At 40.3% G+C, this 20,444-nt stretch overlaps 1 protein-coding gene across 1 annotated transcript in view; it reads left to right on the top strand.

Annotated features, from left to right (window-relative positions):
• Nucleotides 1-18,728, top strand: part of cntn3a.1 (contactin 3a, tandem duplicate 1) — a 61,626-nt gene extending 42,898 nt beyond the window's left edge. Inside the window, exons 11-22 of the mRNA XM_076102300.1 lie at nucleotides 4,143-4,270; nucleotides 6,619-6,794; nucleotides 9,689-9,806; nucleotides 10,708-10,866; nucleotides 11,067-11,216; nucleotides 12,427-12,497; nucleotides 12,847-13,081; nucleotides 13,878-13,993; nucleotides 14,245-14,431; nucleotides 15,296-15,408; nucleotides 16,276-16,444; nucleotides 17,254-18,728. Of these exons, the coding sequence (XP_075958415.1) occupies nucleotides 4,143-4,270; nucleotides 6,619-6,794; nucleotides 9,689-9,806; nucleotides 10,708-10,866; nucleotides 11,067-11,216; nucleotides 12,427-12,497; nucleotides 12,847-13,081; nucleotides 13,878-13,993; nucleotides 14,245-14,431; nucleotides 15,296-15,408; nucleotides 16,276-16,444; nucleotides 17,254-17,345 (1,714 nt within the window). The 3' untranslated portion in view covers nucleotides 17,346-18,728. The remainder of the gene's footprint in view (nucleotides 1-4,142; nucleotides 4,271-6,618; nucleotides 6,795-9,688; nucleotides 9,807-10,707; nucleotides 10,867-11,066; nucleotides 11,217-12,426; nucleotides 12,498-12,846; nucleotides 13,082-13,877; nucleotides 13,994-14,244; nucleotides 14,432-15,295; nucleotides 15,409-16,275; nucleotides 16,445-17,253) is intronic.
• The last annotated feature ends 1,716 nt before the right edge of the window (nucleotides 18,729-20,444 follow it).

The following is a 20,444-nucleotide window of genomic DNA, read 5'->3' as shown; positions in this document are numbered from 1 at the left end:
TGGCTCAACTAAAATACCCATAATTCCTTCTAATCTTCCAGGGATGTTTTCAAGGATCTGGAGCAGGGGAGAACAAATCAACTAAGAACAAGGCAGGATCTGATTAGTTAATGAAATCACGTTGCGGTGATACCTATATCAGCTCATATCCCAGGCATGTATAACAAGATTGCCTCATAACAGGGTTGCTGTGCACTTATGCAGGGAGCTATGAGGTTAACGATAAAGCGCTTACCTTAATTTAATTTAGCTGCTGACCGATGCCAGCAATTGCAAAACGGATATAAGAAATAGCTCTCAGGAATATTACCTTTAGATTGAACCACTGTGTTTAAGATTGTTATGCTGAACAATATGTATTGCTTCATCATGTAATGTGAATCAATTTATAATCCTGCTACTAAAACAGCAAGCGCTTTCTGGATCTGTTGCCAATACAGAACGTGCCGTGCTAGCGAATAAAATAAACAGTTCCTGGTAATATACTGAGTTAATTATGCAATCCCTCTTATGTGGTTAAAATAATGTTTTTTCATTTACGGCCTGGCCTCTTAGGTTTTTTGTTACACCATGGAGAGGCAGAGAAGGCTTTTAGATTACAGCCAATAGCTCACTTGAACAGCGGTCAATAAGATTGAGGTAAAGTGCTTGTTTATATCACACTGCTCAAGTTTAATGTACCCCACAAATTCCCCCAATATCTTAATTGCTCCAGGGCAACCTTTTGAGAGAAAAGGGAACAAAGTAAAAGCATTTCAGACAAATAATGCACCTTACATCTTTATCTTTTTTTTTTTGCTTTGGTGAGGAGGAGGCCTGACATAGGCTACTGCACAGTTTAATGGCAAGTCTTATCCCCGTGACATCTCATATCCATAACTCTTTGTTATAGCCCATTACAAAGGAAGGCCCTTAGTTCAGTTAGGAGAATATACCCCCGGCTCCACGGGAGTATGTTTAATTCTTTCAGCCTTTAAGGCGATGTAGGTCATTTTTGATCATTGTGGGAGGTCCAAGGGCTGCCTTCAAGGGATCTTTAAGAAAAAAAGGGATCAAGTTCTACTTTCAAACCATTTATGTTTGAAACACCGGCTGAACCCTATTACACTGTTGTGCAGTTCAGAAGATGAGATGGGAGCTCCTAGGGAGGATTTGCAGGGCAAGGCATTTATCAAGTCGCTAATTATTTCTTCGGAGTCCAATGTGGTCAGGAAATTGTTTCACTGTACAACCGCGATTGACGGGCAGTATCAAAGATTGGTCAAATACAATTCGATCCACTGGCATGACTTTTCTGACCAAAGAAATTAACTGGAGATGGATTTTCTATCGTGGCTCGACTTTGTAAAAGAGGTGAAGCTCTTTGTGCTTTGCATCCATCAAAACAAAGTCGATAACACATTTATCCCACAAGCATTGAATGTTTTTACTTTGTGTTGTAGTTTCTGTCTTTGACAAATAACTCTTCAAGACAGAAATCACACGGCAATGATGGTGAACAACCTCCCTTTGTCTGGTAAACTGTGGGATCACAATGTAAGTCTGACAACTGTTTCCCATCAGGAAACATCTCTGCACATGAGGCTTGTTTGTAATAACTTTGATAACACAAGGCCAAATAAATGATTAGCTCAACAAGCAGTGGCTGTCCTGTTAGCTCCGGGGAATGTATTTGAACACTGTGATATTCCATGATCCCTGCAGAGAATTCCCTTCATGCTTCTTGGGAGATAAATAGCTGGTAAAGGCTCAGTGTTGCTTTAGGACATCTTGACTTCGTTGTGACAACTGAAGGATGAGCTCTGTAACAACTAGCCTCTCCTGCCTCTCTAATTCTTTATATCCGCTAGAGATTTACAACGTATATTATTCAGTGATGATCAGTGAGGGTGATTGGCTCCAATGTGTTGTCGGGGCACTGCTGCAAGTACACTTTAGTTCTGTACTTAAGTCATTCTATTTCTATCCCTTTAATGTTCACAGGTTTTCAGCTGTTGCACCTCAAGGGAAAGTATTTAGTAGATCTGCTTTGCCGTATCTGATACTTCCACCTGTTAGCAGGTTTTGCACATTTGAATCATCACAGAGCAATTAAAATATATTAAACTGTGACACTTGCAAAAGGTTCTATCGACACCACAAGAAGTCACACGAAATGGGAAGAGGTGTCTTACTCGTACTCGTGTTTCCTTTCTTCTGTATATGAAGACCCATTCAGGTTGACAGAGAAGACACATTAAGACACCTACCGCAGCTATAATTAGTAGAGATAATAAAGCAAATGTAGCTCGATCATGCACAATTACAGCTCACTGCTGACGCCTCTTTATCAGGACGAACATATTAAGTCAGTATTTATTTCAGGCTGTTTACTCTGAGGAACAAGATAAGGGAAAAACAATGATGACTGCCACCACAAAGCCAGATAGAAGCACCGGTAAGCTGCGAAGCAGGAGGAGAGTGTAGGATGTAAGCACAAACTTAAAGGGATGAGATAGAGCACATCCAGTAATTACAGAGACAAAAGAGAAAGAACAAGGACAATATGTTTTGTAAACTAGCACTTTGATAACAAGAAAGGCAAAATGATCAAACATGAGCAGGTATCTAAGATGAGTCATTTTGTGATACATCTCAACAAGCTAATATCATTTGTATCTGATCATTAATTGATGAAATAAGGTTTTAAAATGAATGGATCTGTTGCTTGAATAAACCCTTTCAGCTTTTAACGGCAGCATTCTGTGCAGCATGACAGCTGTGGCCAGTTTTCCACTAAAGCGAGAGAATGCTTTTAGTAAATAGAATTAATCAAACCATTTATTTTTTATTATTTGTTGCCTCGGTCACCTGTGACCCTGCCATTCATTTCCTTTTTATAAACTAAGTGTGTATGGATTTCACCAAACTACTTTCACTTAAACAATTTTTCTTCTTTTATCCTCTATCCTTGACTCTGCTCAAATTGTGCTTAAAAGGGGCAAAATTAATGTTAAGTGTTCTTTGTGCACGTTTTTTTGTACACACTGTATTCGACGCCTTGCTGATATGCTTTTAAGGATCCATCCTCCTACACATTTTCAACAGTGGCCATCATCCTTTGTGAAGTTTAGTTTTTCAGCTCAAATGTGTGATAATGTTCAAGTGAGTGAAATGAGAAAACAAACCAAGCTCATGTATGAATTTGATTGTTGCTGTGAGATGAAATAATGCTCTTCAGATGAAACCTAAACATGGAAGACAGGAAGCATACGCACTTTATTCAGGCAGTGCCTTGTTGCTGACCTATCTTTCATATTTGGCTTCACGTCACTCAAGCACCTTGTTGGCTGGTGAAGTAGAAGCAGTACTCTCTCTCTCTCTCTCTGTCGGAGGAAATCTGTCAGGCTTGACTGATGACACCAATAGATGAAATGAGAGTCTGGTGCAATCTGTACGAGTGGTTCAACTTATAACCACACAACCAGGCGGGTCGAGTCTGTTGCTCCGCTGGTGTAATTTTACTGACGTGCAAGACTCTATCAGTTAAAATCCAATAACTGTGTGGGCTGGATCTGAGGAGTAGTACTTGTCGTTTGCTGTTAACTCTTTTTTTTCTTTTCCAGGTTAGAAATGAAGAGCTTCAGACCGCTTAGTGGTCATTACATGTCATTATGTATGTGACCCAAACAATAGTATGAACTAAAAAAATCGTATTATTGCTTCTTAACAAATCTGGTTTTAATTGTCTTATTTTGGGATGCAACTCTGTTAAATGTTGTTTTAGGCACAGCCTTTTTTATTGGGTGTTATGCTGCACCGGCCTCTTTTGTTAACGGTGTATTCAGGGTAAGGTGTCTTAACCCCCTTGAACTCATAAGGAGACTTTCCTCCCGCAAAGTGAGCTTGCACTGTTCTTATCAACTCAGTGCTGAGAAATCAAACTGTAACTTCTTCACACTGAGATGTCACGCTGACGCACAGGAAGCCAATTAAAATTCACTGAGATCAATTCAGGCTAAAGTACAAATGCTTTAGGACACTGGACTCTCTCATTTAGAATAGATCAAATGACAGCACGCAAGCTTCCTTTATAAACCCAACACTGGTGCACTGGCCTAGTACGGTGATATCTATGTTTTGTTTGTTTTTTTAACCCACAGAGTTACTGTGTTGGATAATGGCAGCCTACGGATTTCCAATGTTACTAAAATGGATGCCGGACTCTACACGTGTGTAGCCAGAAACCAGTTTGGAGTAGCGAGCAGTGCTGGCAGCCTTTTGGTTAAAGGTAAAATATTATATTCTTGACTTGGCTTCACATATCAGCCCTTGTTGGTTTACTGTAAATGGCAGCTGGATATTGCTTGTTTATTGTTTGTTATCCCCAATGCTGTTTCCTTGGTTATAACTGCTCCTAAACTACACAGACAGTAAATAATACAGCAACAATCTCCATCGATTAAGACAAAATCGCTATTATACCAAACAGTACAATTACATCAACACCAAACATGTAAGATATTAAACATTAACAGCTTGTCTGCTTTTTGTCATGTATTTTAGGAATGGGATTGGTTATGTGTTAAAAAAATATATACAGTATATATATATATATATATAAAATCCATTTGAACATCAGGACTCCTGCAGGTGTTTTATTCGGCCCTTTTAATAAACTAGCACATCATTTACGTTTGTCAGTATTTTGGAGGGACACAGAACAAAAGATGTGGCAGTGTGCACAACCGTACCAGTGCTGCATTCAAGATTAACCAACGCTGACCCTCACTGCACACTTGATGAACAAACACTGTGAAGCAGAGTTGCTATAAAGACGGCCCTCTTCTTACCTGACAGATATACAGTCCAATTAGTTGATAGGCAGTGGCTGGAGGAAGCTCATTGTGTTCATGCGCCTCTATGTTTAATTCATACTTTTTGCACCGTGGCTCATAGCCATGCTCGGTTTGTTTAAGATTTCAATCCATTTAAATCACTCACTTCTGCAGAGCAATGCGTTTTTTCCAGGTCTTTCTAAAGAGCAGAGTCAACAACAGTGCTCTATTAAAATGCCTTTTGGTCATTCCACTTCACAGGTTTTTTGAATTGTAAATTGGCTCGCCTAGAAGCACAGTTTTGCTTTTTTCCACGTAAAGAGGCTTTACTGTACATTTACTGTACAGTGTATTGCTATGTGTGTCTATTAATAGTGTTGGACATAGATGAATTATATATTTATTGAAATACTGTACTTAAGTATAGATTGAAGCACATTACTTTGTAAGAAAGACTTAAAAAACATAAAGTGATCTCCTAAAATATTAGTCATTGTGAGTTTGCTCTAGCCACCATTATGTTACCTACTGCTTACATGTCAGTGTATGTTTATTATTAGCGCTGAAAGAAAACATTATTAACAATAAAAAAAGAAAAAACTAATTAGGGCTGCAACTACAGAATATTTGCATCCTTGATTACTCTGAAGATATTATTTCAAGTAATTGATAAATTGTTTAGTCTATAAAATGTCATCTAATTTTCCTACAGCCCAAGGCAACGCTTTAATCAACCAAATTATTGAATTTGATTAAACTGATTTAATGTAAATTTAAGATGAATCGGTTAAATTGTTTCATACTTTTACTTTTTTTACAATTTAATTTAAATCAAATATTTAATATGTTTCAAGTAAATGGGCATACCAACACATTTCAGCAATTCATATGCTAATTAAATTGGAAACATTAAATTCCTGCATGTATACATACGATACAAACCAAGGCCATGCTCGGAATACGCTGAAGGGAATGAGGGAGCCAATTTGTGATTGTCCTTCCAGTCATAACAGGAGATGAGCGTGACAGCTGAGCAATCGGAGGCAGAAAGTTTTACCCCTCTCGTTTTGCATCTGGTGCCAAACTTCCCTAAGACTCACCTGGAATGCACCGCCATGACCAGTCGGTTCTCCTTTGGGGGTGTGAGATAAACAAGCTGGCTTGTTTTGACAGAGCTGAATATAGACCTTTACTCCCTCTGACATGCTGCATTGGCTTTCCTGTCCATTAGTTGCTTATGACATGCATGCATAATTCACAGTGGACCAGTGTATGGGCCTCTCAGCCCGTGCTACATTCTGTGCACCGCACTGCTGTTGAATGAGACATAAAGCCGAGATGGACGCAAGATTATGTTGATGCGCACCACGCTGAGGATGAAATGGGATGGCTTTTTGTCTCGGCACAAACAGAGCCAAATTATAGACTCGGATCTGACCCGCCGTAATGGTTGAGTTTTTCTTTTTGTTTGTTTATTTCACTCTGTTGTTGTTCGGTGATACATCAGACCATACTCTGATTTATTAAACTCAAAGAAAGAGATGCAATATAAGCTCCCTGGCAGACTCAAAAGTAATTTATCTTGTTTATTTTAACATTCAGGACAGGATTTGGACAAAGGGCAGGATTTGTTTCTGAGTGTGGCATGTTATTGCAATTATTTCTCAATATTCCAGGAACATAAAGCAGTATAAAACAAGCTTGCTAAAAAAAACAATAGTGGATTACTATACATACAGAACGAAGGTATGTCGACACTGTTACATGCCCACCTTTCTAACTCGGTGCTGTCTGCTTACAGAGCCAACAGCGATCACCAGTCCAGCAGGTCATTTGGACGTGACCGTGGGGGAGAGCATCGTGCTGCCCTGCCAGGTCTCTCATGACCCCACGCTGGACCTCAAGTTTACCTGGTTCTTCAACGAGCAGCTAATCCACTTTGGAAGCCACTGGGCGTATTTTGAAAAAGTTGGTGGAGTAAGTGCAATAATGTCTTTGTGATATACAATATATGATATGTTGCAAGAGAACTGTGAGCTACAGAAATCATACACACACGTGTTGTTTAGCTTCCAGTATCTGAAGGCATGGCTTAAAGCAAAGCCATATGCAAACAGTTACATCATTAACAGAACGTCAGTATCTACATAACCACTTGCTATTAAAGATAAAATTGTAGATATATACAGTAGTTTAAATCAAAGTGATTTTAGTTCATGGCCGCATTCAGTCCAGTGTGATCTTAAGTGGGCCAGACCGGTAAAACCGTTGCATAATAACCTATAAATAACAACCCCTCCAACTTCTCTTTCTTTAAAAAAAAAAAAGAAGCAAATTCATGATTACGTTCACAAATGATAAACATTCCATTTGCAAAACAGATGATGAGCAACCTGAGATGTCTCGCTGATCTGTCAGCTTCGACTAAAAACAGCCGGCTGTTTCCTCAAACCTGACAACGATTAATCTACCTTCTCTGTACTCAAGTGTCCGCTGATAGCGGCACTGAATATTATATCGTTTGAGCATTGAAAGATGCTGTGTGTCTGAGTCCACTTTTCTCCTTTTTTGACAAAGACTATTCCCGCCGGCGGAACCTGCATGAACAGTAGCCGAGTCTGGACAGTTGTGCGTCACATAGCCTGTATGTAATCACGTGGGATCTAAAATAGCGTCTCCAGCATCAGGCCTGCTACTCTTATTACGGCGCCCAGTGGACATTGGAAATTGGAAAATTGTAATTAACATCTACTCTATATATATATATTGCTACTCTCATTCAGTGGGCCGGATTGGACCTTTTGGTGGGCTGGTTCTGGCCCTCGGGCCGTATTTTTTGACACCCCCTGGTTTAAAGTGACTCATAAGGAAATAAGCTATTTGAACTCCATTAAAATAATCGCTAACACATTTACGTCTCATTCCTCTACGGCTTAATTTCAGCTTCATCTTTTAAGGTGGCAAAGTATTGAACACTCGTTCATGATGAATCATACAGATGAGATTTCTCTTCTTGACTGAGCAAGAAGCCTCTGTTTGCCTGTTTTGCTTGTTAATATCTCTTCCTACATTGACAAAAGCAGCAACCAAGGAATTTATTACGCAATGCGTTACACTTGATCATCGAACACCACGTATTTTTTCTCTCTTAATTAGTAAAAGCAATTATGAGGTCTTTGCTTCTTTATCACCTCTTGCTTTTTTTTTTTTGCATTTGCCACAATAACGACAACAAGAGCTTTATAATTGCATTTCGCCCTGCGGTTCATCTGAAGACTTGACTCCTTTGCATCAAACCCACGCCGACGTGTTGAGGTAGAACAACCATTGAGATACTGACAGTAGAAGTTCACATCACTTAAACGTTTGTGATCTAATGGCAATTGTCATATCTGAACAGTGTTCAGATATGACTTTCACTATTTCACTATCTATCCAACTCAAGAATAGCAATGTTAAGAAGCTGAGTACCCTAATACCTTGTAATATTATCATTTTAAAGCTTCAGTAAACATCAAACAACAAACTTTAGGGCTCAGAAATAGAAACAGATTTGGAACAATTATATATTTTGGGCTTGTTATTTTCGAATTTACTATTAAAATGATGAGTAACGTTGAGAAACCCTGCAAGACCCTAATTTTAAGTCTGCTGGTAAAGAATATACTGTATCCTGCAAGTGTTGAACAACATGATAATGATATGCCTCCAGCATTTTGCGGTCCCAAATAGAGATCTGCTCCTTGCATGTTGTAGAGCTTATTGCTGCTGCCAGAGCTGCAGTCACGCTACTGCAGTGGCTGTGATTGATAAAATGATGGGACTCATGGTGTCTATTCGGAAAAAAAGGTCCATCTGGAATTGAAAGACATTTTTAAGAACAACAGTATGGAACAAACTGAAATATACTTTCCAGCTGAATATTTTTGGCGTGATATGAGATTATACTACTTAAGATGAAAGGGAGGCAAAAAGGCTGACGGAAGGATGCATTGGCAAACCCCAGTGAAACCCAGTCAGCATGTTCAGTATTTAGTTGAAAAATACTGAAATAAACTGAATGTTCCTGTACATCTATTTAATTATCATGTTTTTTTCCCATGTAACCCAACAAATCAATTATGACAAGTCAGCATTAACATAAAGCAATAGCACTGCTTTGTAGATACAGACTTTACCTGCAATGGAAAGATAAGGCCGTTTGCCTTTTTATTCTGTCTAGAAGCCACACAACATATGGTTACTTCTTACAGTCGCACTTGCTTTAATAAGCATGCTTGGAGGTTCCTTTGTTCATGCTGTATATCAAATTTGCCAGAGTGAGAGATCTGTAACCCGCTCCGTCCCCAGTTATATTATTTTAATGATGGCAGGGAGTGAATGACTTGCAGCAACCGAATTTTTATCTTTAGAAAATGTCCCTGATTATACATCAAAGTAATTATCGAGGCTCATATTGTTTCACAGTCCCATACTTTCATAGATAAGCCATCAATGTAACATTAGCTCTAACTTTAAAGTTCAAAGCTAATAATGCATTTGGCATTGAATGGTTTTCTCCAGATTCAATTGAATCAGAAGGAATAAAAGGGATGGAGCTGAAAGAAGAAAGAAGAGCTTTTTAATTTCCCACAAAGAGCTGTCCTCATAAATGATCACAAAAACCTTCACTCAGTCATTTGGTGCGTCCCTGGACTTGTGTTTTGCCTTTCTCTTCCATAACATAATAAATTGAATGCCAAAAGAAATCACTGTGACATTGCACTTGTTCCTGCAGTCCTTTTAGTTCATTTCGCAACATTTTACTGCTTTTCTACTCTACTTTCTTACTCTGTTTTGTCGTCTTTTTTTCCTAACTTGTGCACCGACAGCGCTCGGCTGGTGACATCATGATCCGGAACATTCAGCTGAGGCATGCTGGGAAATATACGTGTGCTGTTCAGACCAAGGTGGACAGTGTGTCTATTGCCACTGATGTGGTAGTCAGAGGTAAGGATGTCTCCCAAACTTAAACATGTTTAAAAAAAGATTTGTTGTTCTGGCATAATGATGGTGTTTACACGCAACATCTGCACTGTAACAAGTACTGGAGCTGACTGAATGGCAGTCGTCGCCTACTGAAACAAACAAACCTTCCCGTTAACACTGTACTGTGTATCACAAAGCGAACGAAAGAATGTGAACAAAGTCACTTTGCGATATATAGTTCCAGCACGATGTGGCCTCTACATATAGTTCCAGTGTTGGAGGCAAAGCTTGTGGGACCGGCATGCATCGCGATGCAGACGCACAGTGATATTCCACCGTGCTCTCCCACATAAACCCCCTCGCATTAGTTCCCGACCTTTTTGGTTTACATATGACCCCTCATCAAAGTTTACATATGTTCAGGAGTTGTCAATTTGTGATTTTTCCTTACAGTATCCTTAGATTGTTTTATTTTAATCTTTAGAAAATGTTAAACTATATAGTCATTCACAATAAAGCAAAGATTAGAGAACAGTAAATTATGTTCAGGTATTTTCTGTCTTTCTTCATATCCTGATAACCTTCTCTGATTAACCTTGGAAACCGCCATGTGGGGAACACTCGCTATAGGGCATGTTATGATCTTTTTGGATTTCCTTAAGTGTATTACAATAAACTGCACTTCAGAAAAACAAAAAATGTTGTTCTTTACTACTGCTAGTGTAAAAAATATCATGTTTGCACTGGTCGTAGTTCGGTGTTGCACTCACAGCTGTCCTAATACTCGCTCTCTAATCAGTTTGTAACATCTGCTCTAATTATGGCTCACCAACGATGTGTCTCCGTTCTGCCTCTTTTCTTCATTAATCTCTCCAGTATATATCTTCCCATTTAAATGAACTCTAACTAATTATCCTTCCAGGTCCCCCGGGCCCCCCTGTTGGCTGTCAGGTGACTGAGATGACAGAGACCACTGCCTCTCTGTCCTGGGGACCCGGAATGGACCATCACAGCCCCATCCACAGCTACACCATCCAGGCCAGAACGCCCTTCTCTCTCGGGTGGCAAGCTGTTACCACCGGTAGGCTGGTTTCATCTGACAGTCTGATGAGTGAATGTGTTAGTTATTAGATAAAAAAGAGGGAAGGGGGGATGTGACTGGTATCCTTTTCAAACACCACACATGAAGTGACAGTAAATAACACATCATCCGCTTGGCTAACTTTCAGAGACAGATCTTGCAGGGTTTTGATGAAAGGTTATTTCTGTGATGTCTCTCAGTTCCTGAGCTGCTCGGGGGGAAGCAGCTGTCATCCTCCGTCATTGACTTGAGTCCATGGGTGGAGTACGAGTTCAGAGTCCTGGCAACAAACAGCATAGGAACAGGAGAGCCCAGCAAACCCTCCAAAAAGGCCCGCACCAAAGAAATGCGTACGTATCAGAAGCTCCTTACATTTCCTCTGCTGCCAACAGTGGCACAAATTGTTCGCGAATTATGCCCAGGACAGCAATTAGATCCCTTCAAAGCACTTTATTGTACCAGTGTATTCCAGAGAATTCGCCGCTTCTTCAGGGCGCACAACACATGAATGAATTAAGTACACAATAAATATGTTGATGCCTGGCAGCTCTAGTCACACAGTTTCATCCATGTGTGTGTGTGGAGAGCGGGCAGTGCATAGAAAATACTAATAGATGCAGTATCTTTGGTTCAGAAACAACATGAATCAAATCTAGTCAACAGAGTGGATTAAAAAGAGATTTAAAATTATGAAATACAATTAAATTGAATCACTCACCCTGAATTTGTAATTTAGTAACCATACATAGTGTTATTGTACATACTGCAGGTGCATGCACCCACATATACAGATGCATAGATAAGTATACACATATACACCAACATGGATAAATATAAAATGATACAGCAATATATTGTCTCATAATGACCAACCCATAAAAAGACACTCTACCTGAGAGCAGAGCAGTACTTTACGGCTTCATAAGATGTTTGGATTTGAAGCTCCACTTCAAATGTAAATCCACTCTGTGCTGCACATCAAAAGGCAAATTCTGATTTTACACAAAGTCTGTGAACAGGTCTTGTGGAGTTCTACTGCATATGTTAAAACAATGTATAAACCCCGGGTCCAGAGGAGGCTGCACTATATCAAATAAATTGGCTCAAGTGATGTCACAGTACAAAATTGGTTGGGGCTAAAGACTATGAGTTTAACTTGGGGGGGGGGGGGAATGTTGGTGTGGAGTTAGGAAGAAAGAAGTGAGGAGAAATGAGCTCACCAGACCTCTGCAGCCCGCTCCTCATCTCTGCTTGAGGCAAGCAGCTCAAGGCTACATCAGCTGCTATCTGAATCTCTGACCCAATGTGGGGGCCACGTTTTGACAAAGAAGAAGAATGCATGGAATAAATACAAAATCTTTGTCCATCATGAGTCCGATGGAGCACTCTTTAAAGTCAGAATTTAAGAAAGGTCTAACTCTTGAAAATGTTGAACATGCTCAATATCTCTAACTACATGTTATTTAATAGTGAGCAGCACTATACTCCATACTGTCATTTCAAATTGCAGGTGATTGAATATACAAACTGGTCCTTCTAACACTGTGTTTGATCTGTTAGTTCCCAGGGTGACTCCGTCCAGAGTGAACGGTGGCGGTGGGGGACATTCAGAGCTGGTCATCACTTGGGAGGTAGACTTATATATATATATATATATATATATATATATATATATATATATATATATATATATATATATATATATATATATATATACACACAAACACACACACATTACGGTCATGGACTTAATGTTTGAATATTTCTTATATTCATTTATTTTTATGTTAAATTGAAACATACAGTAATGATTTAATTGAATTTTTCCTCAGTCTAAAACCACTTAACTAGACAGAGTGATAAGTTCATTCAAGGCTTGCAAGTACAGTACCACCCTAATCCGTGCATAGCTGCATTTCTTTTAGGTATTCATGTTGGATCAGTCATCTTGAGTCATCCCTCTGACTCATACCTCCTTAGACTGTTCCAGAGGAGCTGCAGAGTGGTCCGGGCTTTGGCTACGTGGTGGCTTTCCGCCCACTGGGGGCGCAGGGCTGGATGCAGGCTGCTGTCACGTCTCCGGACGCCTCTAGATATGTCTTCAAGAACGAGAGCATCCCTCCCTTTTCCCCTTACCAAGTCAAAGTCGGGGTTTACAACAACAAGGGAGAAGGCCCTTTCAGTCCAGTGACCACCATCTACTCAGCGGAGGAAGGTGTGTACTATTACAACTTTAAAGCCAACTATGTATGCCTTAGCTGGACTCGGGGAATGTACTGCACTTTTTTTTTTTTTTTTTTTTATCAGATTTTATTTTGATTGCAGTTTTAGTAATTGTCATTTTAAACACCCAGTGCCACAAAGCCATGCATGAACATCAAGTGTATTAACAACTGTCAAGTTAACACGTCAATTTCAAATAACGTTCACTAAAAGTGATCTGTACGAGGAAACATATTTTCTCATACAGATTCATAATGTGACTGAAGTGGTCCCACGTGAACACAAGACATTTCTGCCCAAGTTAGTATTTGGGTCATTTCACATTGTGTTTTTGTCTGAGCTCTTTTCACTGGTTTGAAGTGGGCTGCACTCATGGAAAAAAAGACGATGTCACACATTTTCATGCACCAATTGGGATTCACTAATATTTAAACTGACATCAAACCACACCCACACAGTCTGGAGATCAAAAGTAGATCGAATACATTTGTGGCTGGCAAACTCTTAAATGATAACTACAAATGATTTCTTCTGAACTTAAAGTTAAATTGTTAATTGTATATTTAATGTTACAGAGAAATACTAGAGATTTGGACCTCAGTTTTTAGGGGCTGTACTGTTGTATTCAGTGGACCTTCCAGGACTTAATTTTGGATCACTCACTCCTCCTCACACAGTGATATAGATAGATTGGATGGAGCTAGTGTGTTCAAAAAGCCATTCCTTAGACGTGGGTGTATTGAATCTGTGTCTTCCTCCTTATCCTGACTATCCCGTGTGCCTTTCAGAGCCCAGCAGAGCTCCAGGGAGGCTGAGGGCGAAGAGTGTATCAGCGTCCGAGGTAGAGGTCACCTGGAAGCCGCTGGCCTGGAGCAACAACCGCAGACGCATCCTGGGCTATGAGGTCAAACCAACACACGCCCACACAATAGGAATTGTATAAATGTAGTGGACAGTGCCAACAGCTAGTGGCATATCTTGGATCTGTTAGTGTCTATATGATTATTCGTGCATGAAGTCAACTACAGTACATGAGCAGCATGAAGCCCCCCAGGATTCATGCCCACACTGGTGCAGTTACAGATGAAGGTATTGAGTAACAAATCAGATGCAAGCTGTTAAAGTATAATCTGTGTATTTTGTGTGTGGTTTCAGTTGCAGTACTGGGGTGAGAGGAAGAAGCAGGACACCGCCACTGTGATCAGGACAGTGGAGAATAAAACTTCCGTACTCGTCAGGGATCTGGAGGGCAGCAGTACCTATTACATGTCCCTGCGGGCCTATAACAGCGCTGGAGTGGGTCCACAGAGCATCATAGTCAATGTCACAACCAAGAAACCACGTAAGGACTCTCAACACAGTCTGGGGACTGACTGTCTTTTTGTGCATGTTCTTTTTCCCCTCTGGCTAAAAGTGCATGGTCCATTCGGTATATATTTCATTTCAGCATTCATGTTTCACCAATTAGAGTGAAAGTAGGGAATAGTCTCCACACAAGAGCACCGTAAAGGTACCATATGGAGGATTCTTGTTTATCCACCGTTTTATTTATTTTGCTGCCTCGCCCCTTGCTGCATGTCATACGCCTCTCTCTCTCTCTCTGAAACTGAGGGACGTCATGTCGCACTCACTTGTCATTTGATAGACATGGCAAATCTTTGATGTAAGTGCCTGTTTAATCACACTGTGTGATTTGACATGCAGGCCTCGCTGGAAAATGATGTTTCATGCTGAGAGCTTTCCTATATACATTAGTTAACTCCTCTTTATATTGTTTCACACTTTCCTTTCTATAAGTCACCTGCATGTCAACCTGTGCGTCCTTGTGCGCATGCTTGCAAACAAAACAGGTCCACTGATCAAAACAATGCTTCATGGAGCCACTGGCGTTCTTGACAGGGCTCTGACAGATGAGTAAGATCATATGTTAATATAGGTTAAGGGTATAATATCACAGTTTTATTTGTTTCACACTCTTCTTCATTCTCCCCAACCTCCCCCTTCACAAACAGTCGTACACTCACTCCCACACACACGCATTCCAAGAGTCACTGCTCTCTCCTAGCAGTGGGATGATGAACTGATAATGAGAAAACTCCTTCATGCCGAGTTGATTCTGGACTTTACTGTTTATCGACCGGGGGCTTGTTGTTTTACTCCCTCCTCTTCCTCCCCTCGTCCTCTTCCTCCCCTCGTCCTCCTCCAGCGCCCAGTCAAGCCCCGGTCAAAATTATGTGGAACACTTCCAACTCCAAGGTCATCCTGAGGTGGGACCAAGTGCACGCTCTGGAGAACGAGTCAGAAGTCACAGGATACAAGGTAAGAAGTGGAGAGTCTGGTGTTGTCGATTGTAACATAACAGAGAATGACAGAAAGTCACTCGCTCAATTTATTCAATATGAGAACACTATTTTTTTTTAGTTAGTTGGGGTGGTATGATGTGTAGCTGCGTATTCATTCAATTTTGAAGATCTCCACAAATTGCCTGCTCTCCTACAATAACAATCCCTTGATAACCGCAACGCCCACATCCTATTCTTTTTTGCCACCTAATTTCAGCAACAGACAAAGATCCACAACTTTTCTGGTTGTTTCTCAAGAGGGGAGATATTGCAGGAAATGTGCTGTATACATGTTACCAGTAGATTGTCTGCCATCTTCTTAGATTGTGACATTTGACTTGTCATAGCAGTATCATATGCATAATTACATATTTTAGTCATTACTTCAGAAATTACATTTAAGGTTTGGCTGATCAATAAAAAAAGACACTAATCTGTATTCTCATAGGTTGAGAATATCAAACTATGATATCGATGTCGCTGCACATTATTCTCACTACATAAAAGGAGTCTCCTGAGTGTGGGGCTTACTGTATAGTGAAATTGGGAAGATTAATTCAAGCTGCAGCTGCCTGGATTGATGCATCTCCACATTCCCCTTATCTCGGCTGCACCCTCTACTCCGGTGGTCCATCACAGCCATGTGCAGCTGTCTGCAGTAAGATTCATCTTGTTAGTTTCAGTGGCAGCACATTGCATCTCACAGAGCCGTCTGAAAGAAACACAAGCCAGAACTTAGATTTTCTTGTCAGTGCATCAACAAGGAGACTCTGAAACCCCTCGTGTGATTCATTGTGTCTGAAGTGGTTTCATGCCATCATCTGTACCTCTCTGCCTCCTGCAGGTGATGTACAGCCAGGACAAACACAGCCATCCCAGTGTGGTGGAGACCAACACCACCTCCTTGGAGTTGTCACTACCGGTCAACCAGGACTACGTAATCCAGATTAAACCCTTCAGTGAGGGAGGGGAAGGCAGCAGCAGCCGCCAGATTACCATCCCCAAGATAGCAGGTTGGGACAGCGCTGAGACATGAAACATGAAAATCGACTCTGTGTCCGTTTGTGAGACGTCAGTTCAGTTCAGTTTTGAGTCTCATGAAAAATCGAACAGCAAACACCTGTAAACTGGTGTTTTGAGCACACAAGATATTATTTGGTGTCCTCTTTCCCTCAACTTCTTTTGTCTACCAGTTTGTAATTGTACAAATATGCACTGTGAACACAGCATGAGCTGCATTGCATTATGGTCTTTTCAGGCTGCTGTCTTTAGATGAATTGCTATCCCTGACACTTCTCTGAGGTTTTTTTTCCGCCCTATTAAATGTTGGTGCAGAATGGTGAGTCTTTAAATAAGCCTTTTCTCCCTGAAGCTAAGTATGAATGTTTTGTTTACAGTTTGTCTCAGCTGTAAAATAACAGTCTCTTATCCACAGACTGAGAAACATACATATCATCAACAACAAAATGGGCTCAGACATGCAAAGAACGTTGACAGTAGCTGGTTGTTTCAGAGTATATTTTTCCTTTTTATCAAACTTAGTCCGCTGCACGTTACTACAGCCATCTCCTTAGAAGCCATAGTTGAGCGCAGCGTACCAGTGCCATCTATGGACATATCTGTGTACTCACACAGCACTATAGTCCTTTGCTCTGAATACATTTTAGATTTTGCTTGCTGTATTTTTTTACTGTGATAATTAGACGTTCACGCCAAGAGTTCCTAGTCAAACCATGTTTAAAGAGCAACATTTGTCGACCACAGCAGACTAGCGGACACAAGACGTACACCTGTTGGATTTTGATCTGCTTGTGTATTTCAGGCTCCATAGCAACAGGAGCAGCCCCGGAGTCTTCTGCATTTCCCTTGTTCAACCTTGCAGCGGTAATCCTCACAGCCAGGACTGTACTATGACAAACATCTGCATCAACCAGGCACTCCAGCTGCTCATTACAGTAAGAGGAGAAACGGCAGGTCAGAGACAACAAGAGGCTGGCAGCCACATTCCCACCTGCTCCCCTTCCCCATCCTCCTGTCTTTCCTGTTTTTTCTACAAAGATCTCTTTGTGAGGAAGAATCTTTCCCTCCACCTTTCTAAGAGTGATTGAAAGGAACTGGCTCCTTTAGAAGTTGGCACTGAAAGGACACCGTGACTCGACTGCAGTCTCTTTGAAGAGGTTTCTTTCTTTGCTCCCCTCTAACCGGTGGATATTCTCATATGGGTTTAACCTTGGAGGCCCAGCGGTCTGTGATGCACAATAGGATGTGTATATGTTTCCTCTGCTTTGTAACGGTTTCTTTAAGCGGATATCGTATGTACCTCTGGACTTTCCTTGGATGCTGGGATCTAAACTGGGGTTGGAGACCTTACATGGCTCATATTTATGTGAGTGAAGTTATATTTATGCTCGGTTTAAGACAAGCAGTGGATGAAGTAATGTCCCTCCTCTCTGTAGACTGTAGTCTTTGGAAAGCTTCCTGATCTGTCTAAGAAAAAAAAAAAAACCTGTTCCTAATCCCTGCCCAATACAGGGAGCTCAGCCTCATTGCTTTACGACAAACCAGAATTTGGGACCTTTGTAACGTTACCTGGATTTTAATCATGCTGTTATGTTCCACCACATTACATTGAAACCTCAGAGTTGCCATTTAAACTGACTGTAACCAAAGGTTTTGAGCCAACTTGTTTCAATGCCACCTGTTGTATCATTGTGAGAAAATGCAGCGCCTACACTCCCAATATGGCTTCCATTGTAAACAGCAGCGTCGTGTTGATTAATTGATGTCTTACCTTCCTCTCTCATCCATGATAAGTCTGGCACGCTGGGCATTTTGAGCCGCATTGTTGTACACTGTATGTATGAAATCCTCAGGTCCCAAATGAGCCTTAAGTCTTATGGTTATTATCCACGTTGTTATAATTCAAGAGTTTAATTTATTTTCCTCCTCTGTTTATTTGCATTGTATTTTGGCTCACTCATGCTATAATTTATGAATAACTGACCATACTCTATGCTATGTGTTTGATTTTTCACTTTTTAGATCATATTTTTGGGCGTTTTTGGGCTCAGAGACAACATGCCTTTCTCCTAAATCTTCATGATGCGCATTGTAATACAGTACAAGTGGCAGTGATAACTGACTTTTCTAAAGTAGCTTATTACAAAGTAGGGATGGTATTTTACTATCTAGTAAAATACTGTTTAGCTGCTGTTTGGCATGAGATTGGTCAGTGTGTACGTACCTACGTTGCTTAGGATGTCTGAATGGATCAACCTGCTTTTAATAAACATAATGACATTTTCCTCATTTCTTTCTTTGCTGTCAAAAGAGGCAGAGAGGCTGAGCCTTATCAGGCCATGCTTTGTAAAGTGAAGATCTTTTGGTGCTATTTAGCAGATGGAGTTTGCTCTGGAAAGATAAGTGGGCTTTGAGGTAAGAATGAACCGTCAAAGTTTCATTGATTTGGCATAAAGATAATACTTTAAAAAGTGGTTACAGTTGATGCTGAAAATGAACATAAAAGTCAAGTAAAGTATAGTTACTTTCAGTTTGTATTACTGCACATAAAGCTGCAACAACTTCTACTAATCACAAAAGTAAAGTAAAACAAAGTCAGTGAAACTACTAATTACACGGCCTGGTTTTATTCTAGTGACTGATAACAGATCAGCTAAGTGCGATCTCAACAAGCAAATCATATGTTTTACATACCTTGGTGGAAGATTAACAAAGTATTAACAGTTTGGGGTGGGAGAAATATATATATATATATATATATAAGAAACTCTGGAGTACTGAGTTGAACCAAACATATCCTGTAGCTATGTTTCACACCTTTGTTGTACATGTATTTCTGTGCTACAGAAAATTATTTTTTTACGGAACGGAAAGCAAGGGAGGAGAAACAGCACCCACTAGGACCACTTAGAAACAGTGCCCACTCAAGCTCACAATCTCATTCCAGCTCTCCCTCCAATGATTCACAGTCACCAGACTGGGGTCAGGAGGAGAATAACAGATTATTTGAGTGTGCCTGCTGTTGAGTTATGTCCAGAGAGTGGCAGGAAGATGTGGCAACAAGTGAAATAGTCGAATAACAGTGGATGATTAAATCCAGTAGGAGGCACTATTGTAACATAAAGGATGCCAACTGATGGAAAATATCTTCAAATTAGCTAGCCATTGATGACATTGTGGATTTTTTTAGGCCTACGCGTTATTTAACTAACTTCTCCAGCTATGAATACATAAACGATCATAATCTGGCTCAAATGTCAAGGTAGGTGGTAGGCAGACATCTTGAGTCCCCAGAGGTGAATATTTATCTACACTGCTCTCCATTACACGTGTAACTCAGGCAAACTAACATTCAAATTCAAGGAAATTACTCCAACGCAAATCAAACTTATGTGTGTGTATGGCCTCACTCTTACTCTCTCCAGGAGTAAACATCCAACTGGACTACGCAGCGTGTTCAGGTAACAGGTAAGTAATCCTCACACATTACTGTACAATGCAAAAAGCAAACAAAAGAAACATTCCTACAAGAAAGAGAAACTCTCCACCAGTCCAACACAATAAATATCAGGAGATGCTGTGCAGGCCCCTCAACAGTAGTGCTGCGTGGTGGTTCTGATCAAAGGAACAAACAAATGATAATAAACAGTTGAGCAATGTTCCACCCTGCAACCTCACAAGAGGTAACTGATACGTCCTGGCTGTGTTTGCTCTAATCTACTCATCTAAGAGAGACGTGGGTTTCTCACCCACTGTGTCATTGACCTAGAAGTCAAATTCACCCGAATGATGCAAGTCAAAAAGTAATGATTATGATTAGTCCAAATAAAAAACTCTTTTTGACATACTACACTATGACTTTTTTTCTAACTTTATTATTATACTAAAATATGAATTTTTTTAAGGATTTTTTTCAACATACTTTAATTTACTTTTTCTCTTACTTTTTTGACATAACTTATTGACCTACGAAACAACTTTCTTATCACTCAT

This window comes from Anarhichas minor, unplaced genomic scaffold (genome assembly GCF_050575085.1).
Source record: "Anarhichas minor isolate MPS153535 unplaced genomic scaffold, ASM5057508v1 ptg000003l, whole genome shotgun sequence".
Classification (NCBI taxonomy): domain Eukaryota; kingdom Metazoa; phylum Chordata; class Actinopteri; order Perciformes; family Anarhichadidae; genus Anarhichas; species Anarhichas minor.
Note: the sequence above shows the minus strand (reverse complement) of the source record. Positions and strands in the feature narration are given on the sequence as shown.